This window comes from Anas acuta, chromosome 21, assembly GCF_963932015.1.
Source record: "Anas acuta chromosome 21, bAnaAcu1.1, whole genome shotgun sequence".
In the NCBI taxonomy this organism is placed as follows: Eukaryota; Metazoa; Chordata; class Aves; order Anseriformes; family Anatidae; genus Anas; species Anas acuta.
In genome coordinates, this window is record NC_088999.1 from 7,420,628 (window position 1) to 7,436,345 (window position 15,718).

Here is a 15,718-nt window from a genome sequence, read left to right on the forward strand (position 1 = left end):
AACACAACCTTCCCAGTGCAGGAAATAACTGTTCCATGAGGAAAGTTGGCTCAGGGTCAAGCCAGCAAATAAACAAAGCCCTAGAACTGGGCGCGCATCGTCTGGAAAACAATGACTGGCTACCACGCTCCCAGATCCAGCACTGCTGGGGCTGGACCTCAGCAGCTGCAGATCACTGCTGGGAAGGAGTTAACCCGGGCCTGGGCGAGGACAGAGGCTCGGGGAGCAGCAGCACTGCTGCCTGCCAGGGGGTGGAGAGAGAGGCACTGCCAGCAGAGCTGGGAGAGCAAAGAGCCAGGTTAATTTTGTCCCTGAGAGCACAAGAATAGAGGCACTTTTTTTTTTTCTGGCGTTTAGAAAAGATTTATTTATTTCCTGCCCATTTTTTTTTCCTCCACTGATATATAAATATGCCCAGCAGGCCAGGAAGTTAGCATCCACAGGGGCAGGCAGGCAGCCAACCCAGCTCCTTTCCTCACCTTTGCTCTACCTCCTGAGAAAGCCCCAGGTTGTGCTGCTTTGAGCTGGTTGGGGTTCTAGATGCCCACCTCCATACAGCCCCTGAGTTTGCTGCTGCTTCCTGCTGCCTCCTGTGGAGCAAACCAACTTCAGGCCTTACAGAGTTCTGCTCAGAAGCCAATGGGTTGGGCAACAGATGGGAAGAGGGAAGAAGAGGAGAGGACGCCCTCCTTTAAGCTTCAAACTCGAACTCGAAGTACTGGGGATCAAAGTAATGGATGCGAACGTAGCCGTCCTCACCACCACTGCTGTAACTGTATGGGAAAAAAAGATGAGAAAGTCATCAGTCCTGTCAGGAGCCCACTGCGTCCAGCTTTATACCAGCAAGAAATGGAATCTGTTCTTACAACACCCTCCAAAAACTAAGAAATAGTCACAAGATCAAAAAAAATATCAGTAACACAGCAAAAAGTGCAGCAGGGCATAAATGACCCGAGAGCCAGCAGGGTTGGAATGAGACAACTGGGGAAGTTGCTGGCTTCATTCCCACTGCAGAGCTCCTGTGAGCCCAGCCGTATCCTAACCAAAGCACAGGCAAGGTTTGATTTGAGCATGCTGGAAGATCTGCAAAATTCCTTATAAAATTCCTTACCTCTTTCCATCGGGGTGAAAAGCAACACTGTTTATCGGACCAAAATGCCCCTTCACTCTGCCAAACTCTTCTTCAAAAGCCAAGTGGAAGAACCTGGGAGAATGAAGAAGTCAGGAACCTGGTTCAGGACACAATCAGGGTTTCCTCAAAAAACCTCCACAATTGTAAAGCACCAACCTCGCCTCAAATTTGCCAATCCTGGTGGAGGTCGTGGTCACATCCATGGCCTCTTGCCCACCACCGAGCACAACCTGCAAAGAGCAGAGGCCACAACACTGCAGGACTGCTTGCACCACACGCGCAGCAGCAGGCAGGGAAGGAGGGAGCCCAGCCCTGGGGAAGCCTCCCACCACGCCAGCAGAGCCCAGGAGCTCACTGACAGGCCCCGAGAAGTTCCTGCCTCTCTGCCACACTTGGAGACGAGAGGACCTGGGACAAGGCAGGAGTTGCAGTAAGACCATCACAAGTGGGGTTCTTACATGATCGAAAATGGGGGAGAGTGCAGCAGAGTTCACCGGTCGCTCGGTCCGGAAGGTCTTCAAATGTTCCAGTGTCGTGCAGTCAAAGAGCTAAGAGGCAAAAGGAAGAGAGAAAGATAGAGTTAGTTATGGTTAGTTATGTTCCAAAGGCCGTGCAGCCCAATTAACTCATACAAACCCCAGCCCCTGGCTGCCAGTCCTCACACAAGCAGGTATTAGCACTGAAGCTGCTCACAGGCACCCAAAACCCAAAGGCATTTCTCCAGAATCCCCAAATACCTGCCCGAGGTAACCGTCACCTCTACACCTTCTGCAGGTAGCACACTGCAGCCTTCATTTTGTTGCTGCTAGTTTAACGTGGCGATGCCTCCCCGTTCCCACTGAAGTCTCCCACCCAATTTGACTTCACACTCGCTCAGATTTCCCAGGAGCAAACCCCTGAGGCAGTCTCTACGAGCAGGTGCAGCAGTTGGCTGTGTTCACAAGAGGCCTCACCTTGGCTGTGTTGTCCTTGGAGGCGGTGATGAACATGGTCATGTCCCTGGAGGTCTGGATGTCGTTGATTTGCTTGGTGTGCTCCTTGATGTTTGAAAGCTGCTCCCCTGACTGGAGGGTCAAAAAAGGCACGTTCAGTGAGCAAACAAAGCCAGCACGCTTCCCCAGTGAAAACAATTTAGGAGACATCGCTGTCAGCACTAGGGCAGGCATTTCTACATCAGCCTGGCTCAAGGGAACCACATATTTTCACTATCCTTCCACGAGGCTGCTGGTTCGAGCCAAGAAGCCCACGTTCTGCCCCGTGAGCACTCAGGAATGCTGCAGCGTCCTCCCCACACCCTGCTGGCGGAGGAGATGCTGCCCCTCGTGGCACCGACCTTGGCGCTGAACTGGTTGAGCTCCCCGCTTTCGTGGCCTGCGATGATGAACTCCCCCAGGGGGCCCCACACTGCGCTGGTGATTTTAGAGTCACTGCAGGGGATTTTCATGTAAGGCTCGTTGTTCTCTGCAGGAAGGAAGGAAGGAGACAGACAGACAGACAGCATGGCACCAGCTCCGGCCGTCAGTGCTTCCCCTTGCTCCCTGCTGCAGGCTCGGATTCCTCACCGATCTGGCTGGGGTCCCGCAGGTCAAAGAAGCTCACGAAACACTGGTAGCCCATCTGCTTGTCCGTGGAAAACATGATGATGTTCCCTCCAAAGTCAAAGCCACACGTCCTCACTGCCGAGCTGGTCTTCACCAGGGCAAGCTGCTTTCCTGCACACAGAGCAGAAACCATCACTCACTGGGGCCTGCACTGCAAAATTCATCAAAGTGACCGAGTGGGCAGGGTATCAGGCACAACTGATGAGCTGAGGCACTGACTGTATGCTCAGACTAAACAGGAGGTGAGTAAATTGGCCAAATGTTCCTTAGGAATTAGGTGTGCACACACACGTGTTAGGATTCAGCCCTTTCAGGCATCAAACAAGCAGACGTTGCACACAAACTCCAGAGGAGGACAGAGCTGGGAGCCAGACGTGGTGTGGGGGAGGTCCCCACGGGAGCCGTACCTGTTTCACAGTCCCAGAGCCGACAGCTGTTATCTGCAGAGCCAGTGAGCACGTGTCGGGTGTCCCCTAGGTCACCAGTTAAGGAACATCAGCGTGTTTGTAGCCCCAAGAAGCTGTTTAGATACCCAGAAATTATTTATACACGAGGTCAAAAGGGTGCATTACAGCGAGAAATTGCTGAGATTGAGCAAATTCCATTACAGGAATGGCAAAGCTCCAGTACAGACAGCGAGTCCCAGTGTTCCTACTATAAAACCCACAGCTTTCCTCCTGAAATGGTGAGAAAAAGGCTAAAAAGGCTACAGTCCTCACCTTAACACAACCTGTGTATGTTTCCACCTCTGCTACATCCGACCCACAATGGAGAGGGAAGATTGTGTGCAACTTGGACACCTTCCTTGAGCTCCCTGGGCCACCTCAAGCACGAATGCAAGCAGGTGTCACAGCACACGCTACCCCAAACAACACCCCAGAAAGAAAAAGCAGCAAAAACATCCAAGAGATGGAGTCAGGGCAAGTTAAATGCACCACGTGGCCTCCAGGCCTGTCGCATGGCAGCAGCTGAAAGGAACAGCTGAGCTGAATCACTCCAACTAATAAGCAGGGCACAGACAAACTGGTTTCGCCGGCCAAAAGATACAGTCTGCATCCACGCACCACACGGCTCCCGTGTGGCCATTGTACGTGCCGAGCCGCTCCCCGTTCACCGAGTACCAAACGTTGACGATCTGGGGGAAGGAGAGAAGCCCTCACCATGCAGGCCTCCTCAGGAGGCTCGCTAACCCACCGCCGCCCCTTCCCACCACCCGAGGAGGATGGGGGCTGGTTTACGTCGCACTCACGGGGTCCTTGGCCACGGTGAAGAGGAGGTCGCCCTCGCGGTTGTACTTGATCTGTGTGATGGAGCGCTCATGGCCCTGCAGCAGGATCGGCTTCTGCGGGGGGGAGGTGACAGCTGGGGTTGGAAAGGGCCAAGGGACCTGGCCGGGATCCCCCACCTGGCTGTCACAGCCCAGGAACCCCCACTGGGGCCTGCACCACCTGAACAATCCTTCACAGCCCCTCACAGCCCCCCAGAGACCATCACCAACCCCTTACCACACCCCACAGCCCTTCCCCAACCCCTCACAGCCCCCCATAACCCTTCATCAACTCCTTGCCACTCCCTCACAACCCCTTACTGCCCCTCACCGCTCCCTCAGAGCCCCCCAAGGCCACCTCACCACCCGAACAAACCCTCAGCAACCCCTCAGAGCCCCCCAAAGCCCCTCAGAGCCCCCCACAACCCCTCACCAACCTCTCACTACCCCCCCGCTCCCTCACAGCCCCCCCCGCATCCGAACAACCCCTCACAAACCCCTCAGAACCCCCCCCAAAACCCCTCACAGCTCCCCACAACCCCCCAAAACCCCTCAGAGTCCCCCACAACCCCTCACCAACCTCTCACTGCCCCCCCACTCCCTCACAGCCCCCCCCCACCCTCACAAACCCCTCGTACCCCCTCACAGCCCCCTATAACCACCTCACAACCCCTCCCCAACCCCCCATAGCCCCCCACAGCCCCTCACCAACCCCTTATAACCCCTTATAGCCCCCTCCCCGCCCCCCACGACCCCTCACGGCCCCCTCCCCGCTCCCACCATGGCGGCGACGCTGCCGATGCCGAGGCTCAGGCAGACGAAGAGGCCCCGGGGCCACCGCTTCCGGGTCGGAGGGCGCGCGGCCGGCGGAACTTCCGGCTCCGTTGCCATGGCGACCGCGGGTGCGCTTCCGGGATGGGGCCTGAGGGAGCGGGGATGGCGGCGGGCGGCGGGAGAGGGGCACGGGGAGGCCGTGGGGGGGACGCGGTCGTGGATTTGGGGCTTTGGGGCCTTCTCCGAGGGGACGTGGCCGTGGGCTGGGCCTCAGGCCCCGATGGCTGCGGGCAGGGCCATGAAGGGGCAGGCCCCGGGGGGGCTGGGGGCAGCAGGCCCGGCCCGGGGCTCCCCCTGAGGGGTCGCTCGGGGCCTCCCCGGGTTAGGGCAGGCCCCGTGCGGGGGGGAGAGGCTGAGCCGGGGCGGGCCGAGGGGCCGCTGGGGGTGCTGAGCTGAGGCTGCTGTGGCGCAGGGGAGGCGGCGGTGCTGCTGCTGGTGGCCGCGCTGTGGGGCAGCACCGGGCCCTTCCTGCGGACGGGCGCGGCGGGGCTGGAGGAGCTGCGGCACCGGAGCCGCCTGAGGCAGCTGCTGGCAGAGATCCACTTCCTGGGCCTCAACTACAAGGTGAGGCCTGAGCTGGGGGCGTCACGGGATCGTTCCTGTGTGCTCCTGCGCTCGATACCTTTATTTAAACTGTTAAATGTTCCTTCTGTCTGAAGAGTAAGTTATTATCTGTAATATTTCATTTACTTGCCCATAGTGCTGCTCTTCCTGTGCAGAATTCAGATCACTTTGTAGAAAACAGGCCATTAGTCCTCCTATTTTACACGAAGTAAGCCCTGCCTGTCACCTGCAGATTGGGGAACTCAGGCACCCAACAGCTGGTGGCTGGCAGCAGTCAGTGGTGGGCTGCATTTCCACCCCCAAACATGGCACAGAACAAGGGGGTCGGGGCTCTGCTGCTCACTGAGGGGCTCCTGGTGGTTTCCATGCCGTGACTGACGGGCTGTGCTCTTCCTGCAGTACATGGTGCCCTTCCTGCTCAACCAGTGCGGATCGCTGCTCTTCTACCTCACCTTGGCCTCTGCAGGTCAGTTGTTGTTGTTTTTGTGGAGTGGGTTGATTGGGATTTGGGGGAGGAACCATTTTACTGATTAGTTTGCTGACCTGCTTGGTGTTCAGTCAGATGTCTTGTAACAAACTGTTTGTGTTACACTGCTCGTTTTCAGACCTGTCCCTGGCGGTACCGCTCTGTAACTCCCTGGCTTTGATCTTCACTCTGGTGACTGGGAGGATGCTGGGAGAGGATATCGGTGGTAAAAGTGAGTTACACTTAAAATATTTTGGCCTACTGTCTCCTGCGTCTGTGTGCTAACTTAAAGTTGCGTGCTCCCTTCTGTTTTCCTGAAAACCAGCAAATGTGGACACAAGCACTAAAACTAGTTAAGTGGCAGTTCTGGCTAGGAGGCTGAAAAGGAAAACATGACTACTCATACCCTTTCCCATCCCTCACTCCATCCCATAACATTATTCTGCTGAGAAAGTCAGAAAATGGCAGGAAAATGAAAAGTTAAAGCCCAGAGCCTGGCAAAATAGCTGTAGGAACACGCTGTGCTTTGTCTCTGCAGGGGCCATGGCAGGAATGGCGCTCACCCTCCTGGGTGTCACGCTCTGCGTAGCTGGTTCATGACCAAGGTGCAGCAAGCAGAGGAAGAGAACGCATTTAAAGGTGACCCCGTGGCATGAGGGGAGCTCCTGGCTCAGCTGCCGACCGCTTGGCTCTCATTCTGACACACCTGGAGCATGGATTGGATTCACCAAGCACCAGGGTGGAGCAAGGCATAGCGCAAGGACAGCTTATTTAATGTCATAAGGATTTTTTTTCTGTGGGTGTTTTAAAGCAGGGATGGGAAGAGGGGTAATAACTTTCTAATAAATAATTTAAATGGACCTTCTGGGATCGACTGACTTTTTATGGAAGGAATCTTTTGTTAGAAAGGAGCATGTTCTGTGTGGTAATTCTTACTTCCCAAGTTCAGATAGAAACTGCTTTTTTAAATTAAAGCTCAGAAAAGCAGCCCTGTTCTCTGCCACATCACCACTCACAGAGCTGAGGAAAGGAGGAACGTTTTGCATTGTTTAATAGAAATGTGCATCTGGTTCATGGTTCACTGGTAGTCTTTCTCAAGCCCAGATAATTTGGGTGCCTGCTAAGAGTCTGTTAATTCACCAAAAAGCTTGGCTAGTCTATAACGTTACACAGATCTTGGGCTCGCATGCTTTTGTTATCCGCAGCTGGGCAGACAGCAGCATACCTCGCTGTCCTCCCATCACCGTCCCTTTGTGAGCTCTTCAGAGCAGGATTGCTGCCGAGGGAAAACATCATTCAGTGATCCTCACCCTCAGCATCGCTGCCATCCCTTCTCCCTGCTGTGGGCTTTTGTGCTGTGCCTGCAGTCCTTGCCTTTTTGTAGAAAGAAGAAAAAAAAGGTTATCAATGCGGCACTTTGCTGTTACAGAAAGCTTCTGGGATAAATTCATGGATTGTTTCTGGTCTTACCCAGGCTTTGGTGTGCAGACCTGGGTCTCTACGTTAAATTCAAATCCTGACTGTAGAGCACGGCTCCTAAAGCAAATCGCAGCATCAGGCTCCCCACTGAGCCCAGACGTCACTACCTGGTAGCTAGTTCTTCACTAGGGCTTTCTCTAACTTCAGTTCAAAGGAGCTCTTTTCTTTTGAAGTTCTAATTAGTCTAATGAGACTACCTAGGCAGAACGGTGAATCAGCTATAGTATGACGCACATCATCCCCTTATATCAGTTCTTAGTGTGCTTATGACAAGTTTAAGCCACAAATGCCCCACAAACAATAAGCATCTCTCAGACATTTTAAAACAAAATTCAGTAAAATGAAAACAGATTTTTCTTTTTTAAGAAAAGTGTAAAGCTCATTATTATTTAACAAATATATTCAGGCATTTTAGGCATTACATGTTTATTCTGTGCCAGCTTCAAAGCTTCACCTAGCTACCGGCAAGTTCTAATTAACAAGTTGTATCTGGGGGTACTGAATTTTAGAGTACGAAATCAGAACACAGCCGCAAGGGATCTTACACGCTGCACAGACACATTAAGTGGAATAAATACTGCTGTAAACTGCTTGGGTTTTTCGTGTGGGTTGTTCTACGGTCTCTGCAACTCTCTGGTAGAGGAGTAAGGATAGAAATAGGGCACATACACACAATAAATAAATAAATAAAATATATATCCAATAAAGCCTTTTATATCTTTACTGTCGTGGGGAGCTGTAACGTGCTTCAGAAGGGAAATGTTCATGACCCAGATGACAATCTCTTGGCTTTCTAAAACGCAGAGCACTGTGGCTACGCTTCCTCTGGGTTCAGAAGTTCCCCCTGGTGGTTACTTTCATCTTTACACATTCTAGAGGGAAGCGCGGTGCTGTGCGCTTTCCCAAGCGATTGCTACAAAACGTTCTTAACGTGTTCACACAAGGCTGGTGCCAAGCAAGGATGCCGTAACCATGGCAGTTGGGGAGGGAGACTGCTGCACACATCCACGGCTTCATCTCATGGACGTCTGCACAGAGCAGCTGTGATCGTAGCACACACAGCCCTGTGCCAGCCGAGCCACCCACCTTTCTGCTGTGCTTTTTGCGTCTATCTGGGTGGTTCCTAAAACAAAAAAAGAAGCAGGTTCTCAGCGTCAGGCAGAATCGAGCTGCAGGACCTGTGACAGCGCTGAATGGGAGGGCTGAGGATATCTGTAGCCAAAGAGCACCATGGAGATGAACATTTAAACCTCTCAGCCACAGCCTACGTACCACGGTGTCCTGTGTGTGGAATCCTGGGGCACCAGCAGCTCAAAGTAAGGCAGTTTTTTGTACTCCTCAGCCCCCACAGCCACGTAGTAACCACCATTCACCAGCTCCTCCTTGCCAAGCACCTGCGTGCCATCCAGCCTGCAGAGCCTCGGGAAAAGACAGCAAAGGGTTCGACACCGGGGAAAGTCACAAGGCAGCGAGCAGCCCCTCGGTGTGGAAGCACTGAGCTCCCAGTCCTGTGTGCTGTTTATTCAGTGCTATTTATTCAGTATTAACACCCACCTGTTAACAGCTCCGCTGCGCAGATCAGCTTTTGCTGTCAGCACAGCCAGGAGCGTGTCCCACTGCAGCGGGGCGCTCTGAGAGAACAGCAGCTGGAAAGGAGGGCTCAGCAAATCCCCATTCCGGAAAACACTGCGGCAGAAACAGCCCAGAGCATGCCATGAGCCAGTGTTCCTGCAGCTCCCGTGAACACAGCACTCGCTGCCCCAAGACTTTTCACACATCTCAGCCCCACAGCTGCTGGCAGCCCCTTACAATCAGATCACACACACCATCCTGTGGGCCGCAACCAGCCAGAAATGAGCAGAAATGTTCCATTAACAGCTACGGAGACATCAATTCTCCCCACCCCTGGTGGCTCCTCATCTAAGACCATCACTGGACACGGTGACAGCTGTAACTGTGCCACCAGCATCTCTGTTCAATTTCCCAAAGGAGACAGTATGTGGAAGGGAGGGGAAACAGGCAGATGCCTGACAGCATTTACAACAAATTCCCTCCAGAAGCATTCCCAAAGACCCTCCAAGGAGAAAACACTGAGGCACTTACTGTATGGCAAGGTGGGCGTGCTTCTGCCGTCGTGCTGCGATGTTTGACTTCCAGGGAGCTACGGTGTGGGACTGGAGACAAGGTCAGTGCACAAAACCAGCACAGCCCTGGCACTGAGCCTCCCAGGGCTGTTCCCTTTTTCTGCACCAGGAGCTGTCTGCCCTGCCTTCGTGTTCGCTGCTGCTAGGTGGGGTTTGTTGTCAGCAACATCAAGGCCCGTCCCCACTCAGCTCAGACTCACCCGCACACCGTTGCTGTTTCTGGTCCCACGGAGCTCCTTCCTTGCCTGGTCTAAATAGCTGTGGGAACAAGGAGATGACACCCCACATACCAGCTGGGCCACGACTGACTAAAGAGCAGTAAGGAAATGGCCAACTGCTCTGAGCTGGTGCATCATCACCAGATGTATTTATTATTTAGGTCACTTTAGAAACAATCCTCTATGTGCCACTTCTCAGGGGCTTACAGAATTTCACTCTAAAGTCTGTTATGTTTAATAAATTCCCCGTAAATCACAGACCAGTTCAAATATCCACGGTAAAGACACCCAGAACGTTGTATTCCTTTGAGCTAACCACTGGTCAAGGCTCTGAGGACTGACTGCTGTTAAATACAGCCCGGACCCCTCCTCAGCACGATGCAACACGCACTCAGGGAGCCAAATTCACCTGACACACACGTCCCACACATCCCCTCAAGGTTCAAGCAATGCCACAAGTCTCTTTAGCCTTCTGTATTTCAGGATGAACCAGAACAGCTCTACTTCATGCAGGATTGAAAAAAAACCAAACACCTCCACGAAACCAAAGCCTGGGACTGAAGGACCACCTACTCACTTGAGCCTTTTGAACTTCTCAAACCCCGCAGCCACGTACTGCTGCCCGTCCTGCAGGTCCCCCAGCTCAGCGATGCGGTGGCCGTGCCTGGGGGTGTAGAGATTCCTCACGGCCAGGGGTGCCTGAATGCTCCTGGTCACCTCCTTCAGAAACGCCTCGAAGGTCAGGAACCGCCGCTGGTTCACCACAAACTTCTTCCCGTGGAAAAAGGGGTCCCCGTTGCGGTACACCACCACCTTCTTGGCTGGAGGTGCCAGAGCTAAGCCTCTGGAGCTCATCCCCGTGGGTCAAAGCCCCAGGAACCAGCGCAGAGCACGGAGGAGAGCTGTGGTCAGCCTCCTGCCCAGCCTGAAGCCTTCTGAGCAGCCGTCTTTGTGTTCTGCTGTCCCTCCCCAGCAGTCCCCTGAGCAACTGGCCGTCTCCAGGGCTGCAGGCCCAGCAGGAGGAAGCTGTGGGCCAGACCAGAGGCCACATAAAACAACCTGCAAACACCTCGATATCTGAGAGCCAGGAACCACCCGGCTCCTCACCCTCACTGCACGTCGAGTACTGTGGCCACCAGGCTCTGATTAATGGCTTAAAGGCCAGGAGCAGAAGGGCAGGCAGGAATAGGCAGATTCACAGACAAGCTGCAGAAAAGCTTTTTATTCACATACAGTCATCAGGAACAGGATATCTCTGCCATACAATAACAGCGCCCACTCAGGGCATAGAAACAGAGTGTTTGCACGTGAGACTCAGGGTCCCTGTAAGGAACCAGAGCAACATGTGGGAATGTCCTTTTGAAGGACATTTAATATCCCTGAACTAGTGCAAAGGTAAAAAAATAAAAAATATCTGTACAAATGAAGTGCTCTCAAAGCACAGCACCAACCCCTTAACTCCTTACTTGCTCCCTGGAGCGTGAGGCGTTCTCTCCAAGTGATCCTGCCACACACACGGCCAGAAACGTGCATGTCAGGAACCAAGCCTCATCTCCTGAAGGTCAGGTTTGATGTTCTGTCCCCACCAGCTGCACGTTAGGAAACTTCCCTCCTAACTCAGTACTTCAACTAGGTGTTCCTACCACGAGCACCTGGAGACCCCAGAGCTGTGACAACAAAAACATCCCAAAAATACAGCTCAGATACTGGTATGGGTCACCCACAGTTCAGTGAAGAAGTGCTTATTCCTACAAATTAAAAGCACCTGTTGTCTTCAGGCATTTCAGGCCCACCCCAAGCAATCAGCTGGCCAAAGAGTACCTCCTGCATGAGACAGCCTTCCCCGTCTCAATTTACCCCAGAACCACCCAGCTCTGCCAACAGCAACAGGGTTTTTGTGGATGGCCTCCCTGGGACTCCCTCCAGGGCACACAAGCTGCAGTGACAATTAACCCCAGCTTTGACCAATTATTCAAATTTAAAAGAAATTAAATGTCTTTCTTGCCCCATGCATCTGACATGGAGAACATCAGCCCGTGGAGCTGGAGTCCCCTCAGGCTACTGCTGTCCCTGAGGTGATGCCATGGTGCTGCAGCTCCTCTGCTCCTCCACACCAGCACAAATGTCCTCCACACTTGGCAATGCCTTTCTATGGGTCAGGAGTCCCCAGCCTCTGCTTCAGCTTCAGGTACTGTAAGAGAAAGAAAATCAAGTGTTAACAATTAAATCCCAGATATAGAGAAGCAGGAAAGCACCTGCCTTTGCAGATTAGCCAGCAAAGTCATCACACTCAGCCAGGACCATAGAATCATAGAATTATAGAATCATAGAAATAGATTCCATATATGGAATAATGAACAGAATTATATGATTCTATAGAATCATTCCTGATTCTATGATTCTAAGAGGCAGGGCCAGGCCCTTACGTTTTTACGGCTGACGATAGCTTGTTGCAGCCACAGCAGCTCCATGATCAAGTGATTTCTGTAGGACTGGAGGCCAGCTCGAGTTCGGGGAAGCTCCTTTATGTCCTCAAGTGGAATTTCTGCAGAGAAATGGAAGAAACCATTACCAAAACACTCACATTGCAGCTACCATCTGTCCTGCAATGAGTTTTTCTAACCTCTCCAGTACAGTCTCGGGATTTTGATTCCCCAAGGACCTACGTTTTGCCACCCACACTCATCACCAGGTTGCTCAAAGCACGTGGGCAGAGGGCACAGCCCTGACCACAGAGCACAGGAGCTCCCGTCCCTTACCCAGGCAGGCTTCGAGGGACTCCGACTCGTGGACAGTGCTGTCCCACACGGATGACACACTGCTGTTCTGCCACTCCTCGCTCTCTGCTAGGGCACCGCACCCCTTTGCAGTGCTTTTCTCTGCCTCAGCCCCTGGATTTGGGGGTCTCGCCACATCACATTCACCCGGGGAGCTTGGGTCCTCCTTGCTTTGTAGCTGGGCTGGAGGTTTCACACTGCAGCTGCAGCCCCAGTCCCGCTCCGGTTCGGAAGCATCCAGCTCCTGCTCTGTTTTTTCTGTGCTGGCCTTGTCACTCGGTACAGACTCTTGTACAGCTGAACACTTTCCTTGCAGTGAATTCTGGAGGAGCAACATGCGACAAACTGAACAAACAGACATAGAGGGAAACAGAAAGATATGAAGGGGGCTGTGCTGCGGGCCAGGGCTCGGTCCCAGCCAGGCACCTGCTGTTCCCAGCAATCCTGCCCCGATACTGACATGCCCCGGTTGGGGCACGCAGATTTTTAAAGGGCCTCTCTTCCAGAGGGAGAAAAGGGATTAAGTAGCAGCACTCAGCCACCATGGGAGCAGGTTGGAGCGTTTGCTAGGAATGGCTGAGGTGGGCGCAAGGAGGCGAGGTCTGCAGGAGCAGGCTGGGCGTTTGAACCCGCAGCTAGGGATTTGGTGACAATATGGGACGAGCCAGAGCCTTGGCTCTGTAATTATCACTCTGTCTTGGGTAGAAATAGAGCACAGGGCTGACAGAGATGGTCCCTGGGGCAGCCCAGCGCGAGCAGCACCTGGGGCACCCACCCTCCAGTCCACACTCCTCCTAGGAGCAGCTGAGCCCCCAGCCCACCCTCCTACCCCCCTGGCAGCCACGGGCACGGACCTTGGGGACAAAGACGGGCCTCGGCAGGTACCGTCCTGTCCACTGCAGCTCGCTCAGGTCTCCTTCGATCTCCCTCACCACCTCCTCGTACTCCTGCTGCAAGCTCCTGAAGCGCCGCCGCAGCTGCCAGCCCCTGACGCAGGCCTGCGGGCAGAGGCACCTCAGGAGCCCCGCGCCCCCCCCCCCAGCACCCCAAAAGCCACCCCCGAAGCCCCCCCGAGAGCCACCCCCAGCCCCCCGTGGGTAAGAAACGATCGTGGCCGAGCCTGGAGCCAAGTCAGTTTAATGGCAGCGCGCCCCAGCCCGGCCCTCCCGCTGTGCCCCCCCCCCCCGGGACCCCCACCTGCAGGCGGGTCACGGCGCCCAGCAGCCGCTGCCACTGCTCGGCCTCCGCCACCGCCGCCATCACCGCGGGGCAGCGGGCACCGGCCGATGGCGTCACCCGCCCGGCCATGGGGGCCCACAAGATGGCGGCGGGGCTGGGCAGGGGGGGGAAAGGGGAAGGGCCCGGTCCCGGTCCCCGCTGTTTTCCCCCAGGCGGGTGCCTGAGGTGTCGCCGCCGTCGGCCCTGCAGTGGGGGCATTGGGGGGGGTCCTCCCCGTGCGGGGCTGTGGCTGCTGCTCCTGTCCCGTCCCACGGGGCCTCTTCCTCGCAGCAGCCTCCTCCTTGCAGCCGGGACGGTGCCGGGTCAGGCTGCAGCCTCCTCAGGGCTGGGGCTCTCCGCCAGGTGCAGCTTCTGTCTGGGTCCATGTCAAGGGAAAGCACCGGCGGCCGTGCCATCATCCATCCCCTGCCACCACCATCGCTGCCACCCCACGCCAAGGATACATGGAGCTGCTCAGCTCCTCCAGCTGCGGGAGGCAAAGGGAGAGGCTGCAGCAGCCGTGGGGAGGCCGGGGGCCGGCGGGGACCCCACCAGCACCTCAGGGCTGGGCACGGGGCGTGGAGACGCCACTCACATGCACCAGCAGCTGGTCCAGGTTCCTGTCGGCCACCGCCTTCTTCTGCTCCTCGGGGAGCTCCTCCACGCAGACATCGAGGCCGAAGTGCAGCCGCGCCAGCTTCTCCTGCATCTCCCGCACGTGCTCCAGCTGCTCGAAGGAGCACTCCTTCCCTGCACCCATGGGTGGGAGCCGTCACAGCCCAACCAGCGCACCCCCCACACCTCCCCCCCGTGGCCCCCAGCCCCTCACCGAAAGCCTGCAGCTTGCCCGAGTGGAAGTCGCTGAGGAGGCTGAGCAGCCCCCCCTCCATCTCGCACACATCGGAGACCTCAGTGAGGAAGCTGTGCTGCAGCGGAGCCCCCCGCGCCGCCCCCGTGCCACCTGCCCGCACTCTCTCCTTGCTCGCCCTGCGCAGAACACGCAGCTGGTGGCACCGCCAGACCCCCCCCAGCCCCCCAGCACCCAAGGGCGCCCCAGGGACCGAGGGTCCCCCCCACCAGCACTGACCGCCGGGGCCTGGCACGCTGCTGGGCCGAGGGCAGTGCGGGCAGCGGCAGCGCGAAGGACGCGCTCTTGCTGATGGGCAGCGGCCGTGGGGCCCCGGCAGGCACCGGCTGGGCCCTGGGGCTCCGCTTTTTCCTCCTCTCCTCCATCCTGGAGGGGTTCCCGGAGCTGCGGGGCAGGCACCCACGCAGGATGGACGCACGGCTCTTGGCAGCTGGGGGCTTCTTCGTCCTCACGCCCCCAGCAAGGCGCCTTGGTGGGGCTCGGTGGGTTGCAGCAGGGCTCGGGGGGCTGCAGCGGGGCTCCAGAAGTTGTGGTGGGGCTCTGTGGGTTGCAGCGAGGTTCAGCAGCAGCAGGAGGGCCGAGGCCAGGAGCTCTGCCTGCACTCGCTGGGATCCGCGGCCGGGCTGGGGCTGCGTTATCTCGGGCTGTGCCGCAGCATCAGGGCGCAGGGCAGAGGCTGGGACCTGAAAAGCAGCCAGGGAGCTCCCAGCCAGGGATTACTTCCCAGCGTCATCTCCCAGAGCCCGAGCAGAAAAGAAAAGAGGATTTCAGCCCCAGCGGGGCAGGGCGAGACCCCGGATGCCCTAAGGGAGAGCCGGAGCTGAGAGCACCGCAGGGACCCGACACCCCCCGAGCCCTCCCCGGAATATTTCGACCGCCCCCAGCTCCTCCTGGACCCCCGGCGGTGGTGGGATGGGGCTGCGGGAGCCCCTCGCGTTGTGGCAGGCTCCGGCTGCCCCCCTCCCCCGAGCAGCGGGACGGGGACGGGGACACCGACCTGTGCCAGGCCCCCCCAGCTCCGTCCCGGGCCGTCCCTCGGAGCCGCCCGGCCGCCTCCCCAGCCCCGGGGCCGGGATTTGCATTTAAAGGGAACGGGAACTTCCTCCGGGCTCCGCACAGCCCCGGGGCGCTGCTGCCGGGACGTGCAAAA

At 56.2% G+C, this 15,718-nt stretch overlaps 5 protein-coding genes across 10 annotated transcripts; 1 reads left to right on the forward strand and 4 right to left on the reverse strand.

The window, feature by feature from the left end:
* Positions 1-335: 335 nt before the first annotated feature.
* EIF3I (eukaryotic translation initiation factor 3 subunit I) lies at positions 336-4,953 on the reverse strand. 2 transcript variants are annotated; one of them, XM_068657826.1, is made up of 11 exons: positions 4,937-4,953; positions 3,983-4,076; positions 3,781-3,868; positions 3,141-3,206; positions 2,695-2,844; positions 2,466-2,593; positions 2,086-2,196; positions 1,591-1,680; positions 1,289-1,362; positions 1,112-1,204; positions 336-773 (listed from the first exon to the last, which is right to left on the reverse strand). In XM_068657826.1, coding segments are annotated over exons 1-11 (978 nt in total). In that variant the 5' UTR covers positions 4,939-4,953; the 3' UTR covers positions 336-691. The 2 variants fall into 2 exon arrangements, with proteins under 2 accessions (XP_068513927.1, XP_068513926.1); XM_068657825.1 differs by lacking the exon at positions 4,937-4,953 and adding an exon at positions 4,781-4,909 and having other exon boundaries at positions 3,983-4,075.
* Positions 4,937-6,724, forward strand: TMEM234 (transmembrane protein 234). Its single transcript, XM_068657506.1, has 5 exons — positions 4,937-5,084; positions 5,232-5,398; positions 5,798-5,864; positions 6,004-6,096; positions 6,403-6,724. Exons 1-5 carry the CDS (start codon positions 4,937-4,939, stop codon positions 6,462-6,464), a joined length of 537 nt encoding a protein of 178 aa, XP_068513607.1. The 3' UTR covers positions 6,465-6,724.
* DCDC2B (doublecortin domain containing 2B) lies at positions 6,494-10,778 on the reverse strand. 4 transcript variants are annotated; one of them, XM_068657831.1, is made up of 7 exons: positions 10,283-10,778; positions 9,688-9,745; positions 9,447-9,517; positions 8,898-9,029; positions 8,616-8,762; positions 8,430-8,466; positions 6,494-7,140 (listed from the first exon to the last, which is right to left on the reverse strand). In XM_068657831.1, exons 1-7 carry the CDS (start codon positions 10,558-10,560, stop codon positions 7,105-7,107), a joined length of 759 nt encoding a protein of 252 aa, XP_068513932.1. In that variant the 5' UTR covers positions 10,561-10,778; the 3' UTR covers positions 6,494-7,104. The 4 variants fall into 4 exon arrangements, with proteins under 4 accessions (XP_068513932.1, XP_068513931.1, XP_068513929.1 ...); XM_068657830.1 differs by having other exon boundaries at positions 6,494-7,238; XM_068657828.1 differs by lacking the exon at positions 6,494-7,140 and having other exon boundaries at positions 7,240-8,466; positions 8,616-8,753.
* Positions 10,779-10,912: 134 nt separating this feature from the next.
* IQCC (IQ motif containing C) lies at positions 10,913-13,919 on the reverse strand. 2 transcript variants are annotated; one of them, XM_068657832.1, is made up of 5 exons: positions 13,680-13,919; positions 13,337-13,480; positions 12,465-12,804; positions 12,132-12,250; positions 10,913-11,896 (listed from the first exon to the last, which is right to left on the reverse strand). In XM_068657832.1, exons 1-5 carry the CDS (start codon positions 13,917-13,919, stop codon positions 11,855-11,857), a joined length of 885 nt encoding a protein of 294 aa, XP_068513933.1. In that variant the 3' UTR covers positions 10,913-11,854. The 2 variants fall into 2 exon arrangements, with proteins under 2 accessions (XP_068513933.1, XP_068513934.1); XM_068657833.1 differs by lacking the exon at positions 13,337-13,480.
* Positions 13,603-15,713, reverse strand: CCDC28B (coiled-coil domain containing 28B). Its single transcript, XM_068657822.1, has 6 exons — positions 15,566-15,713; positions 14,788-15,251; positions 14,530-14,687; positions 14,296-14,450; positions 14,165-14,187; positions 13,603-14,076 (listed from the first exon to the last, which is right to left on the reverse strand). The coding sequence occupies exons 2-6, from the start codon at positions 14,931-14,933 to the stop codon at positions 14,025-14,027; spliced, it is 534 nt and encodes a 177-aa protein (XP_068513923.1). The 5' UTR covers positions 14,934-15,251; positions 15,566-15,713; the 3' UTR covers positions 13,603-14,024.
* Between the last annotated feature and the right edge of the window lie 5 nt (positions 15,714-15,718).

What these genes read in the sequence shown, in the direction of transcription:
- EIF3I (XM_068657825.1), bottom strand. Translation starts at nt 4,891, where the DNA reads ATGGCAACGGAGCCGGAAGTTCCGCCGGCCGCGCGCCCTCCGACCCGG. An exon ending in GCTCTGGGACTGTGAAACAG is followed by an intron (nt 2,845 to 3,140) that starts GTACGGCTCCCG and finishes CTCTGTGTGCAG; the next exon opens with GAAAGCAGCTTGCCCTGGTG. An exon ending in GCGGGACCCCAGCCAGATCG is followed by an intron (nt 2,594 to 2,694) that starts GTGAGGAATCCG and finishes TCCTTCCTGCAG; the next exon opens with AGAACAACGAGCCTTACATG.
- TMEM234 (XM_068657506.1), top strand. Translation starts at nt 4,937, where the DNA reads ATGGCGGCGGGCGGCGGGAGAGGGGCACGGGGAGGCCGTGGGGGGGAC. An exon ending in GCAGGGCCATGAAGGGGCAG is followed by an intron (nt 5,085 to 5,231) that starts GCCCCGGGGGGG and finishes TGCTGAGCTGAG; the next exon opens with GCTGCTGTGGCGCAGGGGAG. An exon ending in CCTCACCTTGGCCTCTGCAG is followed by an intron (nt 5,865 to 6,003) that starts GTCAGTTGTTGT and finishes GCTCGTTTTCAG; the next exon opens with ACCTGTCCCTGGCGGTACCG.
- DCDC2B (XM_068657827.1), bottom strand. Translation starts at nt 10,560, where the DNA reads ATGAGCTCCAGAGGCTTAGCTCTGGCACCTCCAGCCAAGAAGGTGGTG. An exon ending in GAGAAGTTCAAAAGGCTCAA is followed by an intron (nt 9,746 to 10,282) that starts GTGAGTAGGTGG and finishes TTGTTCCCACAG; the next exon opens with CTATTTAGACCAGGCAAGGA. An exon ending in GAAACAGCAACGGTGTGCGG is followed by an intron (nt 9,518 to 9,687) that starts GTGAGTCTGAGC and finishes CCTTGTCTCCAG; the next exon opens with TCCCACACCGTAGCTCCCTG.
- IQCC (XM_068657832.1), bottom strand. Translation starts at nt 13,919, where the DNA reads ATGCCCCCACTGCAGGGCCGACGGCGGCGACACCTCAGGCACCCGCCT. An exon ending in GGCCCGTCTTTGTCCCCAAG is followed by an intron (nt 12,805 to 13,336) that starts GTCCGTGCCCGT and finishes TTGCTCCTCCAG; the next exon opens with AATTCACTGCAAGGAAAGTG. An exon ending in CTATCGTCAGCCGTAAAAAC is followed by an intron (nt 11,897 to 12,131) that starts GTAAGGGCCTGG and finishes TTTCTCTTACAG; the next exon opens with TACCTGAAGCTGAAGCAGAG.
- CCDC28B (XM_068657822.1), bottom strand. Translation starts at nt 14,933, where the DNA reads ATGGAGGAGAGGAGGAAAAAGCGGAGCCCCAGGGCCCAGCCGGTGCCT. An exon ending in GGGCAAGCTGCAGGCTTTCG is followed by an intron (nt 14,451 to 14,529) that starts GTGAGGGGCTGG and finishes CCATGGGTGCAG; the next exon opens with GGAAGGAGTGCTCCTTCGAG. An exon ending in GAGGAGCTGAGCAGCTCCAT is followed by an intron (nt 14,077 to 14,164) that starts GTATCCTTGGCG and finishes ACATGGACCCAG; the next exon opens with ACAGAAGCTGCACCTGGCGG.